The 13,740-nt window shown below is 40.0% G+C and overlaps 2 protein-coding genes across 2 annotated transcripts in view; one reads left to right on the forward strand and one right to left on the reverse strand.

Annotated features, from left to right (window-relative positions):
* The window catches only part of dedd1 (death effector domain-containing 1), a 516,989-nt gene extending 511,128 nt beyond the window's left edge, over positions 1-5,861 (reverse strand). The window contains exons 1-4 of the mRNA XM_079561356.1: positions 5,829-5,861; positions 4,531-5,033; positions 4,190-4,318; positions 3,954-4,097 (exon numbers count right to left, since the gene is read on the reverse strand). Coding sequence (XP_079417482.1) covers positions 3,954-4,097; positions 4,190-4,318; positions 4,531-4,999 — 742 coding nt within the window. The 5' untranslated portion in view covers positions 5,000-5,033; positions 5,829-5,861. The remainder of the gene's footprint in view (positions 1-3,953; positions 4,098-4,189; positions 4,319-4,530; positions 5,034-5,828) is intronic.
* Positions 5,862-8,599: 2,738 nt separating this feature from the next.
* On the forward strand, positions 8,600-11,879 carry rabac1 (Rab acceptor 1 (prenylated)). Its single transcript, XM_079561166.1, has 5 exons — positions 8,600-8,731; positions 10,087-10,299; positions 10,507-10,604; positions 10,788-10,889; positions 11,570-11,879. Exons 1-5 carry the CDS (start codon positions 8,610-8,612, stop codon positions 11,656-11,658), a joined length of 624 nt encoding a protein of 207 aa, XP_079417292.1. The 5' UTR covers positions 8,600-8,609; the 3' UTR covers positions 11,659-11,879.
* Positions 11,880-13,740: the final 1,861 nt, after the last annotated feature.

Raw genomic sequence — 13,740 nt, forward strand, 5'->3', positions numbered from 1 at the left:
ACGTCGGGTCAAGTCACTACACTGAAGTAGTATTTCAATACTAAATACGTGGAAGAGGGGCAATTAGAGCACCAGGGCTTTTACATAGTGACACTTCCCAACAATGTCACTTTTAAGTGAACAGCACTTTGCATTGAGGCAAGGCATGAGCGCAAATATAATGGAGCAGTTTCAGTGGCTGCAACATCCAGGGCTTATTTTAGGAGAGCAGTTTTGAGCACAAAGCAATCTCCTCACGCTTTGGGAATGTTAGGAAAAGTCCGTTGATGAAAGCTTTCAAAAACGTTCCTGTTTGATAGGGCATATGATGTAGTAAATGCAAGTCAAATAGCCGGACACTCATGGAAAGTTAAGTCCTCAAGTGCATCTTTTAGGGTCTCATTAGTTAAACTGGACTTAGGCAGGGAGCTCTGGAGTCCGCAGTGTCAGGTTTGTGGTCATGCAACAGCACAGCGAGAAAGATCAGAGGATACATACTGCACGCTGAGATCGTCCCCATGTCATTATTCAGGAGCGTCCGAGAGGAAACAGCTGCTGCCGATCGCTGCAACAAAGCCCTCACAGCCCTCCAGTTTAGGACAGCAACCGTTACAATCAGGCACTAAATATTGCTATTACATAAACTTACTAGAGCTATGTTTATGCAGGTGACATTCTTTACAATCAGTGGAAACACCAGAACGGTTTTCTACAGAATTAGCAGGTGAGTGAGCCTGTTCTTTCATCTGGGCAATTGGCAACATCATGAACTTTAAAGTTGAACGCACTTGAAATAGGGACAGACTGTAACGTTTCTATTGAAATTGATAACATTATAACAATTTACACAATCTCCAAACAAAAAAAGCTAAACATGTGAAAGTAAACTCTAACCTACTCAAAGAATAATCATCATAGAACATAAGCATTTCTTAAATAAGGACATTTTAGATGTCCTTGTAAAGTGTTCACAAAGTGTTTAAATAAAAAAATCAGGAATTTTAAAATTAAAATTTGATCATTTATATGGGAGAAACAAGGCGGTTACTATTTGCTCCCGTGAACCTGAAGCATTGCTATGCATTGCTTGAACAACTGAATGGAAAAAGGGGAATTTGAAGCATCAGGCCTATAGCTACAGTAAATACCTGGCCTTTATGTAATAGCTGTATTTATGGATCCATCCCATTTGGAAGTGCACACGATGGACCTGGACATGATGGCACAAAGGAGAGGCCTTTTAAAACCACTGGAACACAGTGATAGTCATTTTGTTAGCTTTACAGAGCACTTCACGCTTCATCAGACACAGAGACATCCACTTAGACAGGACATTAGGAAGCACAGCTTTCATTTTCTCCCTTAAAACACCGTCCCGTTTGGCTTTCTCCACCTCAACTCACAATAAGGCAAAAAAAAAATTAAGTACCCATTTATGAGGAGTCACTTGGCACGGAGAGCTTCAACTCTTATCGATCCATTTTTCTGCTCAACGACTGAGTGAGTGAAGAGTGAGGGGAGTTTGAGACGAGCTGAAGCCCTCTCTATCCCCACAGACATTCACGCTTTGAACCTTTTTGCGTAGTTTGAGCATTTTGTCTCTGTTTGTGAGCATACAGTTTCCTGAAACACCAGTTGGTCTTTTACTGCGAATAGAGAAGGGAGAGAAGAGAAAAGCACAAGTGGGTTGGACATCGCTGGACTAACAGACATGGTACAGCACAACTTCTTCTCAGTTTTAATGAACTTTACTTTTTACCATTTATATTAGCTCAGCTACTTCTCCTAAACACATGAATTTGCCCCCTTCCAAATCAGTTCCACATTATAGAAGCAGGAGATTGGCGAACACAGAATCCTGCAGGGATTAGCTTTCTGCCGCAGTCTTACACAAATGAGGTGGCAGCTGTTTTTTTTTCTTTTTTTTGCATTTTGAAGCTCATTGTGACTGGCATGTAGTTGTAGCTGCCATTGAACATGTACAGACATTTCTGCTTCGAGATTAGTATACATTAAAATGGTCAGGGTTAAATTCATGGCATTCCAGTAAGTCAAGGCATAAGGGGACCAGAGTGACTGCACTTTTGAGACCACTTTGACAGACACATGCTGCATCTGGAGAGAGGAAATTAGAGACCAAATGTTTCGAATGATGAAAACAGTCCAGGTTTCACAGAAACAAGGAGGATTAGCTTCCGTTGATTCAAACATCAAATGCCACAGGATATTTGAATCAGGGCATGTAGAAGTCCCGTTAAACCATCTTAAATGCCTGTTTTGTTTCAAATTAACTATGGACATTATTTTGAACAGGACCAGGGTGGGTAAGGCAGATATAAGTCATAAAGCAATGTAAGGAGAGCACAGTGGCAGCCCCTCCCTGCCGTAACAAGGAGGAGCGCCTGTTTACCTTCGGCATGGCCCAAAGCCATGAGCGAGCACTGAGCGAGCTGAGCACAGAGTACGTACAAGAGGGACTGAACTGTCCTCAGTCTCCCAAAGTCTCCCATCCGTGTTATTATTCGCATTGTGGAGTCAACCTGAAGGGGATCAGACGTGTGGTCAAGACAGCAACATGTGGACAGCACAGGCATTTCATCCTCAAGAGCTAAGAGCCGCTGTCTCCATTTGTTAGGCCATTTTTACTGAGTCACAATCGGCTAAAGTTGGAACAAAATGGCAGATAAGCACAGTGCGCACAATGGGCAGCTGATGTTAGGAGATTACAACTGGACCAAGCACTTACTTAGCACACATCTTCCATAACATACAGGCAAGTTTTTAGAGCAGGAGGGCAGAAGTGTACAGAGCAACTCCTTGTATTATTTTGTCCAGATATTGAGCTTGGAGGCTGGTTTTACTGACAGCGTGGTTTTAACTCAAGTTACGCTCTAGCATTTCAGAACAAAAAAAAAAAAGCAGTGGCTGAAGAGGTGAAATGAGAGAAAGGATGATGAAACAGATATGGCGACAGAATCTCCATTATTTTTAGGAAACGGCAGCCAGCTACACAATACGGGAAGCTGAATTCCATTGCATTAGCTCCAAATCATGACGCATGCTGTAGAGAGGGGTTCTGGAGTGTTTGAAAAAATGAGATCATCGTCATTTTGCTGTGTAGCTTTTACTTTTTTTTTTAATAATGATGGTGTTTATTCCCTCTAAAGTGTAAAATTGTACAAACCATTTCTAGGTTTTCGTTTAGGGTTGACCGATACCTTTCCCTTCCATCCTCAGAAGCAGCTAACTGTGTGTGGCTAATGCTAACGCCCAGAAACACTGTCTGTGGAGGCTCTGCAGGTGCTAAACACAAATAATCCAGGAGAAAGTGTTCATGTTACCTCTTTGACGGCTTCGTTTAGTAACTAGAGTGAAAGATATTTGGCACAATCGGGCAGCATAATGACTTGCAGCGAATGGTCCTTGTGTTCTTGGGTTAAGCGTCTTTTTATAGGCCTCACTGTTGTTTTTGTTCACACTTCGTGGTATCCGACTGGTACTTTGTATGGACAGCTACACTGAGAGCATGTGGATTGGATTGAGTAAGTGCAACAAATAAGTAGCATGGATAGTGAACCATGAAGGAACGGTTGTATTTCTCAAGCACGATATCGCACGATCCCCCTGAAATGTCTCATGTTTGATAAATAATTAAGAAAAGAAAGAGTGAATGTTTTGAAGTGGAAGACTTTGTTTTACATATCTGTATCAATAAATGCCGGAGTTAAAATGTGATTAAACATGCACAAGACAAATGCGTGTGCTTTGCCAGCACAGGACTCCACAACAACTTAAGTTTTATAAATATACAGAGCAAAATATGATTGATGGAAAAATGCGTTGAAGATTTGAATAAACGTAAAACACACAGAAGAGTGCAGTAATAGATAGTAAAATAACTACATGCGATGAGGGGGAAAAAAGAAAAGGAAAGGACTAAAAACAAGAAATACAGATGAAGATTGTGTTCGTACCACAGGATGCTTTAGGCGGAGGAGGAGGGGGTGGAGGTTGGGGCAGGCTCTGTTTGGCGGGTTTCTTGGGCTTGCGGGACCAGCCGTTCCCCCTCTTCCTCCTGTGTTTCTGGGCAGGTGGGACAGGCATCGGAGGGTAGAAACCTAGAGCAGCAAGCGGGCGCTTAAGTTTAGGAGCTGGTCAAGGAAGCAGAGCACTTAACTTAAGAAAACGTAAACAGTCTCCGAACACTTACCTGATCTGCACTGCTGCGTGAAAGAGGAAAGAGGCGTCTCGGTGGCTCTACAGCTCGGCCTCATCCCTAAAGAGCACATCGGCCCTCTGCGCTGTGCTTCATGCCAGTGTCGGTCTCTCTCTGGAGACACTGGACACACACAGAAACAATGATGACGAAATGTGAATAAAAGATACATTCAGCTTTAAACTCAAGTGTTCATTTGTGTGTTTACAAATATATCTTTCTTTTGTTAATTATTGTTTAGTCTTAGAATAAACTAGGTTTACTGGAAAAATTGAAAAAAAATCCCAGTTATTGGTTCTAAAAGATAAATAAACTTCACATTTATCCTTACTCACCTGTCCTCCTCTTCTTGTGGGACACTGAAGGCAGCAGGTCATGGCGGGTGAGGATTCTGAGCAGCTGTAGAAGGGGTTCCAGGTTGCCTTCACTGATGTATCCTCTTCTCTCGAGCTCCAGCAACAATTCAAGGCCACTCCTGGGCTTGTGAGAGGCAAACAGTGGCTGTGGGGATACGCCAGCATTAGCATTAAGTCGCTGCCACACGTTCAGCAGCTGAGCACTCGGGGACACTCCCAAGTCGTCTGGATCGTCCTCACTGGGCTCCACTGTCCAGCCTGCAGGATCGAGCGGGTGTGGCACTGAGCTAATTTCATTTAAAAGGAATGAAAGCACCTCGATGTCGGTATCTGTGAGTTGAGAGCCGACTACATCATACACCTCATGAAGAGAAAGCAGACTGTAGTAGTAGAGGCACTCATTTTCTTCCCAGTAATGTAGGTTCCTGAACTGGTGTGCTACAGCCATGTCCAGGGAGAATCTTAGAACCAACCTTCCAAATCTAGGGGGGGAAGCAAAACAAAAACACAAGCATACAGTTGTTGAGACTTGTATAGATCTGTGTGTCCACTGTCCACGTGTGTCAAACCAGTCATATTCAAATGATATGTGTGACATATTGTCAAACCTGTTGTACAGGTCTTTGAAGACCCTTCGTATCCACGGACTCTCTACTACTCTTCTTTGTACTCTTACATTAACATTTTACGCTCAAAATGAGCCAATGAAAGACCAAAGATAAAGGTTATAAGCGCACCAATAGGTCCTGATGAAATTATGGGAAAGCTTGAAAAAAAAAACAAATGTTTTTTTATGATGTATTTTCATTTTTGGATATGTAATGACCCATCTCAGTCCCACATAATCAGATCATGACTCGCTTTTTTATGTATTGGTGTCCTTGCGTCATATGTAAACATTTCTGGAATAACAGGCATTTGTATGAAACAGCAGCAAATAAATAAATGGTGGTTTTGTAGATCTTTATAAAACTCATAATATACATATGTTAGACACGATCGCTCTTGAAGCCATTGACAGCAGCACAGGCCATTTCCTCTAGCTGGGCCAACGCTATGAACAGCTGCGCATTGGTTAGCTCGGGCTACTTTCATGTTTTACAAGCTAAAACAGACGTACCTATTTTTCTCGCCGTCGTGTTGAAACAACGCGCCGTCGACGAAGAATGCTGCAAAGCCGTGTAATCTTCTAAAACAGCAGTAAAGCAGCGGAGATAACGATATGTTTGCTCTTCCGTGTTGTAGCCACAGCAGCAAAACGGGCTGAAGCAAATTACCCTCAGGCCGTGGACAACGTTACGTAACCAGTCACGTTTCTCTCTGAGGAAGAAGAAAAGACACATAACAACAAAAGGAGTCAGGCGATTTAAAGACACATTTGCGCGATGTAACAACGTAAAACCAATGCATACGTAGGTTTGACGAGGAAAGATGCTCACCAATGCTCTGTCAAACCTAGCGACATGTAATCGTTTACTAGCAAACTAAAAGAAAAAAAACAACAAGATCTGTCCGTTGATATGTGTCTATGCGCCAGCCTTAATATTTACGCTACAGACATGCTAACGATCCTTCATCAACTCGCTGTAGGATGAGTGATGTGCAAACTGTAGCTGAATCCGCCCGCTAAAAACGATGTTAATACGATTTTTTGAGGATATTTCTGAGCAGCAAAAAATGTACCGACCTTGTGAGATTCCTGTTGTTCGAGAAATCTGGAGCGACAGCAGATATTTCCACCAATCAGAGCCCTCCGATTGCCGACACGTCACGCTCGTGCAGTCAGCCCACAGCCCAAGTAGAAAGTATACAACAAAGGGTACAGTATAATAATGGAATGTTTAAGAAAAAAGAAAGTTTTATAACAATCATAGTAATAATAAATAAATAGATAGATAAATAAAATGATAGATAAATAAATATATAAATACTGCAGTGTTCATTTGTCTGTTTTTATTGATGATGGTGGGCTTTTTCAGCTGACCTCCATCTCAGTGCAAAGCTTTGCTCAGCATACCGTCTGAAAAAAAAATCAAAATCACATGATATTGCTTGTAGTATCAGACTACCACCACCATCAACATAAACAAGCAAGCAAGATGATGATGATGATGATTGTTCTGTTGACTTCTTCAAATCAGGACCAGGTTGGTGGAGGCATTGGATGGAGGCCTCAAGTCAGGAGGCAGGAGGGTCTTGTGTGAGTCGAAAGGCAAAGCTCGATTTACAGGGCGATGTATGTTCTACCTGAGTACGGTCGTGAGATCTGAGTCATGACCGAAAGGACAAGATCGCAGATATAAGTGGTCAAAAATGTATTTTCTTCGCACCCTTATAGATATGGTGAGGAGCTCGGAGTAGAGCCACTGCTCCTTTAAGTTGAGCGGAGCCAACCAAGGTGGCTCTGGTATATAGTATATAGATACCCTCCTAAAATGGAAGAAAATGGGTGTATTTTTATATTTAGTTATTCACATATACATGCATTTTTTTTCATTTTAGGTTTTAATGGAAAAAAAAAACACAACAACCAAAAAAAGGCGTTTTACACCTAAAAATGCCCAACATTCCCCTTATTTTCGGTGACGAAATCTGAATAATCAAGCCAGGTTTATATTTGTAGCTTTATTTTGTTGATATATTTGTTACAAAGACATTTTCAGAGGGGATTCTTTCTTTTCTTTATTCACTCCCAAATACAAAGCATCTAAGGGTTCCCTAGGGTAAAACTTCAAGGTGATGAGGCAGGGTTAGGTAAATGTTATCAAATTGAGAAGGTTTTTTCTACTATTGCAATGAATTCCAAGGGTTTCATTTTTATTATAGATTATTATACATTGTGGCCTAATAATTTGTTTTTCCCCATAATTATCTGGCTGTGTTTCATGATTTGTACTTTCTGTACTTTCTGGCAAGTGGATCAGTTCCACCATCCCCCATAGAAGGCGTTAATCTTGGCACAGTTTATTTTTGCAGTTTTTGAAGAGACCGGAGGGTGGCGTTGTTTTCACTCTGAGCACAGCAGGCGAAGAAGACGAGAGCGTCCACATCACTTCCGCCTCAACAAAAAACAGCACAGCAAGAAGACGAAGGAAAATCGCCCACAAGTAAGTTTATGATTGGACTAACTTCTCAAATTCAGCTCAGACATTTATTTAAACCTCTTTTATGTCACCTGACTATTTTTTAAAGGTCTACATCTCTTTGATCCTTTGAGGTTTGAGTTTCTTAGATGTTACCACTGATTTTAATAATCCGAGCAATACACGATTAAGTTGTTCTTTGTTTTCATAAATATGTTGCTTTTTAATACAAACTAATGGCGTGATGAGTAGTTTATGCAGTTATTACAGTCAGTTTCAGTGTCGATACAAGTGAGTGACCAAACCCTCGAGTTGACACAAGCTAAAATTTTCCATGGCTGAACTGTGTGCTGGAGAGTTATTATATGTTATATTATATTTTTTTTCTACTAAGCGGAACTAAATTTTACATTGTATATTGCATGCAGTTTAGTGGGCCACAATAGAGAAATTATTATTTCAGTTTTGGCCAAGAAGTCTGCAGTTTTGAGGGTCGAGTCCGGGAAAATCCACTGTTACCATGGAGATCCGCCATGTTTTGTGGCTGTTTTTCTATAGCATCAGTGAAAAACAGTATAAAGAGTGGAGGGGAAAACTCCTTTTGGGTCACTGCTGGTAAATACATCTAATACACTAATTCAATTTAAAATCTCCATTAGTTTATTATTGCTGCTAATCCCATGATGCTTAGCGATATGACATCACATTCCTGAACTCTATTCACATAAAAGGAAAACTGGCACAGTTAAAAAGTCTCTTCGCTGGAGCAACTTCTGTGAAACATTGTGGCACAGTAATGACAAAAGTGGTGCAATTATTCAACCCCTGAAGCAACAAAATTATTATGATTATAGAAGTGTAGCATTTATTTTATGTAGTGCTTCACCTATTGGCCCCTGTACTCCCATCTAAAATGTTGATGTCATCAATTTGTCCTTTAATATTATGTTCCGTGCTTTTTGTTGCAGAGTCTAAATGTCCTCTGGAGCTCCGAAGGGGGAGAACTGTGAGGTAGACATGGACAGTAAAGCAGGAGATATATTTGGTGCTGAAAATGCCCATCCCACTGGCACAGGCGGAGCTGGAGTCCTGGCAAAGTAAGTTCATGTCGTCGCACACTCACTGAACAGAGAATGTTATGTAGTCAGACAACAAAAGCAAACTCTCAGTACGTTTGTACAGTCCATGCTTAGCACGCTCTTCATTCGATTCTGGACTGTTTTCTCAAGGAGAACTGATCAGACCACTATTGTCTCATGGTACAAGTAGATCATAAAACTGAATTACTGGAGACACGGCTTGCTATAGGTTCAGTGTATGTGGGACAACAAGCCTTGGAGGTAAAACTTTGAAACTTTACTCGCTAAAAATAAGCATAATGTCATAGTTTTGTCAGTACATATGAGTAACGCCACCATTACAGTATCAGCATCAGTAAATGTATTTTAGGTGATGTCAATCTCTTATAGAAACAGAACTATTTCATTTGTTCAAATGAGCTATTGCATTTTAACTCTCGACACATTTGATCAAGAAAATCCAAAGAACTGTGTTACGCCTCAGTGGAATATTTCCAAAACTGGCTTAAATGTTTCATAGGGACGAGTTTATAGGCACATTTCACAACTTGCAGGGTCGCTTTTCAGGGTCATTGTCACAGAAAGGTTAGAGAACTAGCCTGAGAGTTCATGAAATTGATACAAATGTTTTGTAATTACATGGTGTTTTTTCATGTACTGTGTACAGTATACTAAAGGACAAAACAAAATTTGGTCCACTACTAGAAATAAATCTGGTACCGTGCCTTTAAACACATTGCAAAGTTAATGGCACTGATACTTATTCTTGATTCTTATTTTGCAATTGATTAGTGTTCATGTTTAGATTAATTGCACATCCTGATCTCATGTGTTTATTGTTTTCCCCGCTGCTCAATTGAACCCATCCAAGTTACAGCGATACTTTGACTTCTGGATAGAAACAGTTTAACATGAGGTAGTCAGCAGTGGAGAGACAATCGGGGTTTGCTGGTCTAATATAGCCCTGAAAACCTAAGTAGAGTTAGCTAAGCTATATATGTTTTTATCTTTTTGTATAGGATCCTCATTAGTTGTTAGACTAGTTAGAAATTGGTGTTATTTATATGGTCCATCACCACGTTGCAACACGCATCCAATATCCTCATACAACCCTCTAGATTAAATAGTGGCAATTAAATTATAATCTTAGCAATCATAATTTATAAGACATATGACTAAAATGGAAGTCTTAACATCTTAAACTGTGCGATCTCCTACCAGCAGAAGGCAGTTTGTTAAAAGAATGTGTCAAATGTTGTTGTGAGTAGACTGTTGTGATGAAACACTTTTTTTGTTGCATTTATTTTTCAGTGTTTATCAGACGTAAAGCCCTGGATATAAATCTCAACGATGGTATTGGTTTAATTTCACAGGCTGTGGATGCCCAAAGGCTTCTCTGCCGGTATGGCCAAGGAGTGGCTGGACAAGCGCAGAGTCTCCATCCGCCCGTGGGCCAGTTTCGTCGACCAGCGGAAGTTTTCCAAACCCCGAAACTTTGGGGAGCTGTGTCAGAGAGTGGTGAAAAATGTGGAGATCTACAACAGCAACTACACCTTCATCTTCCTGGGGCTCATTCTTTACTGCATGTAAGGATAAGGATATACTGTGCAATGATCTATTACAATTACAACACACATCCACTCAATATTGCACACACATTCTTCTGACCACAAAGATGATCCTGGCATTTGGCATTTTGTTAACTGCTAAATTGTCCAGTGTCTTTAACGGTAGCTGATGAAGAAATAAAAAACAGTTTACAGTAATGATGACAAGGCCTTGTTGTTTTGCAGTATTAGCTCTCCCATGCTGCTGATTGCTTTGGCTGTGTTCGCCGGTGCCTTCTACATAATCCACCTGAAGTCCCTGGAGAAAAAACTGGTCGTCATGGGTAAGCAACAAAGCATAATTTATTGTTTGTCCATGGTGACTATTTTGGTAGTGCTGTTACTTGTAATGTTAACTTGGACATTCAGATCTTGGACTTTCAAACTGACAATTATTTCTTTTTATATACTGATTGATTAATGTGTTGAAATGATGTCGAACTAACAGGATATTCTCCCACATTTAGGCAAAGAGTTGGCTCTCCCTCACCAGGCGAGTCTCGCGGGTGCCGTCTCTCTGCCTGTGTTCTGGCTGGCTGGAGCCGGAGCTGCAGTTTTCTGGATTCTGGGTAAGACTGTGCACATTTAATTTAAGTTTGTTTGTTCTATTTTAGGATATAGCGTAGAATTCATAGTTATACTTGTACTACAGAAAAAGATAACGTAACTCATGCCTGATTATTATTGAAAAGTGCTCAAATAGAGACTGCGCCCTCTGCTGGCAACAAAAGGGAAAGTGAGGCAGTTCAAAAATTGCAATATTCAATAACTGTACTAAATATTTTACTAAACCCTTTCAGCACAGTTTAGTTACATGAACCAGAATTGTAAGCAATATGTTTTTCTATCAAAAAAATGTCAAAACAACTGGGCTAAAATGAAGCTAAATAAAGAAAATTATGTCTAAAACGTAATTTTTGCACATTTTTTAGTTATCATGCATTTTTATTTTAGGCTGTGTTAGCGACAAAATTGTATACCTCAGCCAGATGGAATATTTCAGCGTATTTGTGATATGTTGTGGCTTTTTTACATGGATGTTGCATCATCTACATTGTTATTTGGTTAGCCTGACTACATACCATATTAAATATAATGAGAAGGTGATTGTATGAGCGGAAAACAATCTATCGAACTGTTAATATAATTGTTAACGCTGCCTGGTGGTGTTGATCCGAAAGACCATCTTCTTCTTAAACGCTCTCCCCGTCTCACTCCGCTCCCTCCTCTTTCTCCTTTCTGTGTGCAGGAGCGACGCTGTTTGTGATAGGCTCTCACGCTGGGTTCCGTGAGGTGGAGGGGTCCGACCTGGAAGAACTCCTCATGGAGCCGGTGTAAAGAGCAGACTCACACCCAGTGGGAGCTGGTCACTGATCAGTCTTCAAATACACACCGCAATCAAAAAGACCATAGGGGATGCGCGGGAGAGGGGGCGAGAAAAAAACTTGATATTTCTTATTTTGTGTTCACGCTGTATAGTCTCCCCTGACCTATGCCTGCGTATCAACACCCTCTGCAACCTTCGCTTTCCTTTCAAGCTGTTACGTCCTTGACTTTTTTTTAAACCTTTTTTTTAAGTAAAAGCCTATGCATTTCTCATCTGAGTAAAAAAATATATATTTATATTCTTTTGTATTAAATGTTTGCCTCTGCTTTGCTATTTGTAAAAGCTTTTCCAAACCATTTACTTTATGAGATGACCAGTAAAGTGGACCAGTTTGGTCAGTAACTAAGTGAATTTACTTCAATACATTTGAAAGATAAATAAAACATATAAATAACTTATAATTAAATAACTTATTAATGAAACCATAACAGCAGATGGCAGTATGCAGATGTAGAGTCTATTCTATTGACTCACACAGGTTTGTCCTCTTGCGGTGAATTTGGCAACATATGAATCCGCAAAGATATTATTCACAACACTTATATTAAAAGATTTGTTCTAACGTTCCCCTTGTCAAAGACAGACCTGGACCAGTAGTTTACTTTTTTTTCACTCCCACAGTTTTGAGAAATCCTCGGGTAATTCTGTTTCTTCTTCTATGGTGTCAGCACTTCGTTCTGTACTTCCTGGATGCAAGTGCTTCATTGTTAGGACCCGTAACTGTCCTCCAGAGCCCATAATCCAACACTGGATTGGTTTCAGAGCCTTTCTGCGCTCCAAATGTGTTGATCAGGCGGCACCGAAGCTGTAAAACACTTCTGCCCTGTCCTTTCTCCTCATTTAAAATAATTTCGATAAGAGTAGAAGTTGGCACAAAGCTAATTAACCTTTGCCCTGTCTTTAACCTGTTATATTTAAACTTTGGGGGAAATGAATGGTAATTTCTCTTCTGGAGATCGAGCTCCACCATAGGTTCTCTCATGTCTGCATTACTTTGTTACAGTTTCCCATATATATAGACCGGCATTTTTCATATAACCAGATATTTCATTGCGCAATGGTTTTCTGTTCATCCCAAAAAAATGTTAAAGCCAAATGATTTGCCTCTTATGAAACGTATGCCTCTGCTCTGCGACTTATAAAAGCTTTTGCTCAATATTACATTATAGTCATCAGTATAATGGCTCATCAGTAGCGGACCGCAAATGTTTCTCTGTATGAAATATCTGTGCCAAATGTCTCATCCTGCATGTGTGTAATAAGGTTTGTAAGGATTTTGTAGCGTTAAGTGGCTCGTGCAAAAGCGTTATTATTATTATTATAGCAAAAGCAGTGAACTCATTTCTGGTGATTATGCAGTGAAAGGGAACAACTTAATGCACATTTTCATGAGGTCATTTTTGTAAAGTCTGAAATTCCTTTTACATTATGTCATGATCTGTTTGTATAATCCGTTTTGAGGTGCAATAAATTCAACATAAATGCAGTTCCTCACATGTCTGATGATCCTGTACTTGGGTGTGAGTTATTTTTGATTCATACGTATATACAGTCTATGTCAAGGGTCTGTAACCTTCATTAAAAAAAGAGCCATGAAAGTTAGTTATATAATTTTTAAAAGTTTGAATCTTTTGTTAAATTTAACCTGTTACAACCACTGAATATAACAAACGATAGTGTCTGCATGTGTCGGCCTACTTTGAAATAGTCTAACTTAGACACTATGCAGGCCTATTTGTGTCCTTCCTATATTTGTGCAAAATTGAAATAAAAAACTAGCCCATTTAAAAATAAGATATTTACTGCAGCTTATCAGCTTTTAAAAAGTAAACATAAAATGAGGAACGTTCGTGACGAGTCCATTTCAGTCGCTCTTGTCCTCTGGGGTTTCTTTCATAGCCAGCAATCAACTCTCATACAACATCAGCTCTGGGACTAAAACAAATACATATACAGTATATAATAATAATAATGGCATTTAATGGTACAGTACTTTGTAGGTACATAATGTAATAGGACACGAGACCCTTAAG

This window comes from Gobius niger, assembly GCF_951799975.1.
Source record: "Gobius niger genome assembly, chromosome: 8".
Classification (NCBI taxonomy): domain Eukaryota; kingdom Metazoa; phylum Chordata; class Actinopteri; order Gobiiformes; family Gobiidae; genus Gobius; species Gobius niger.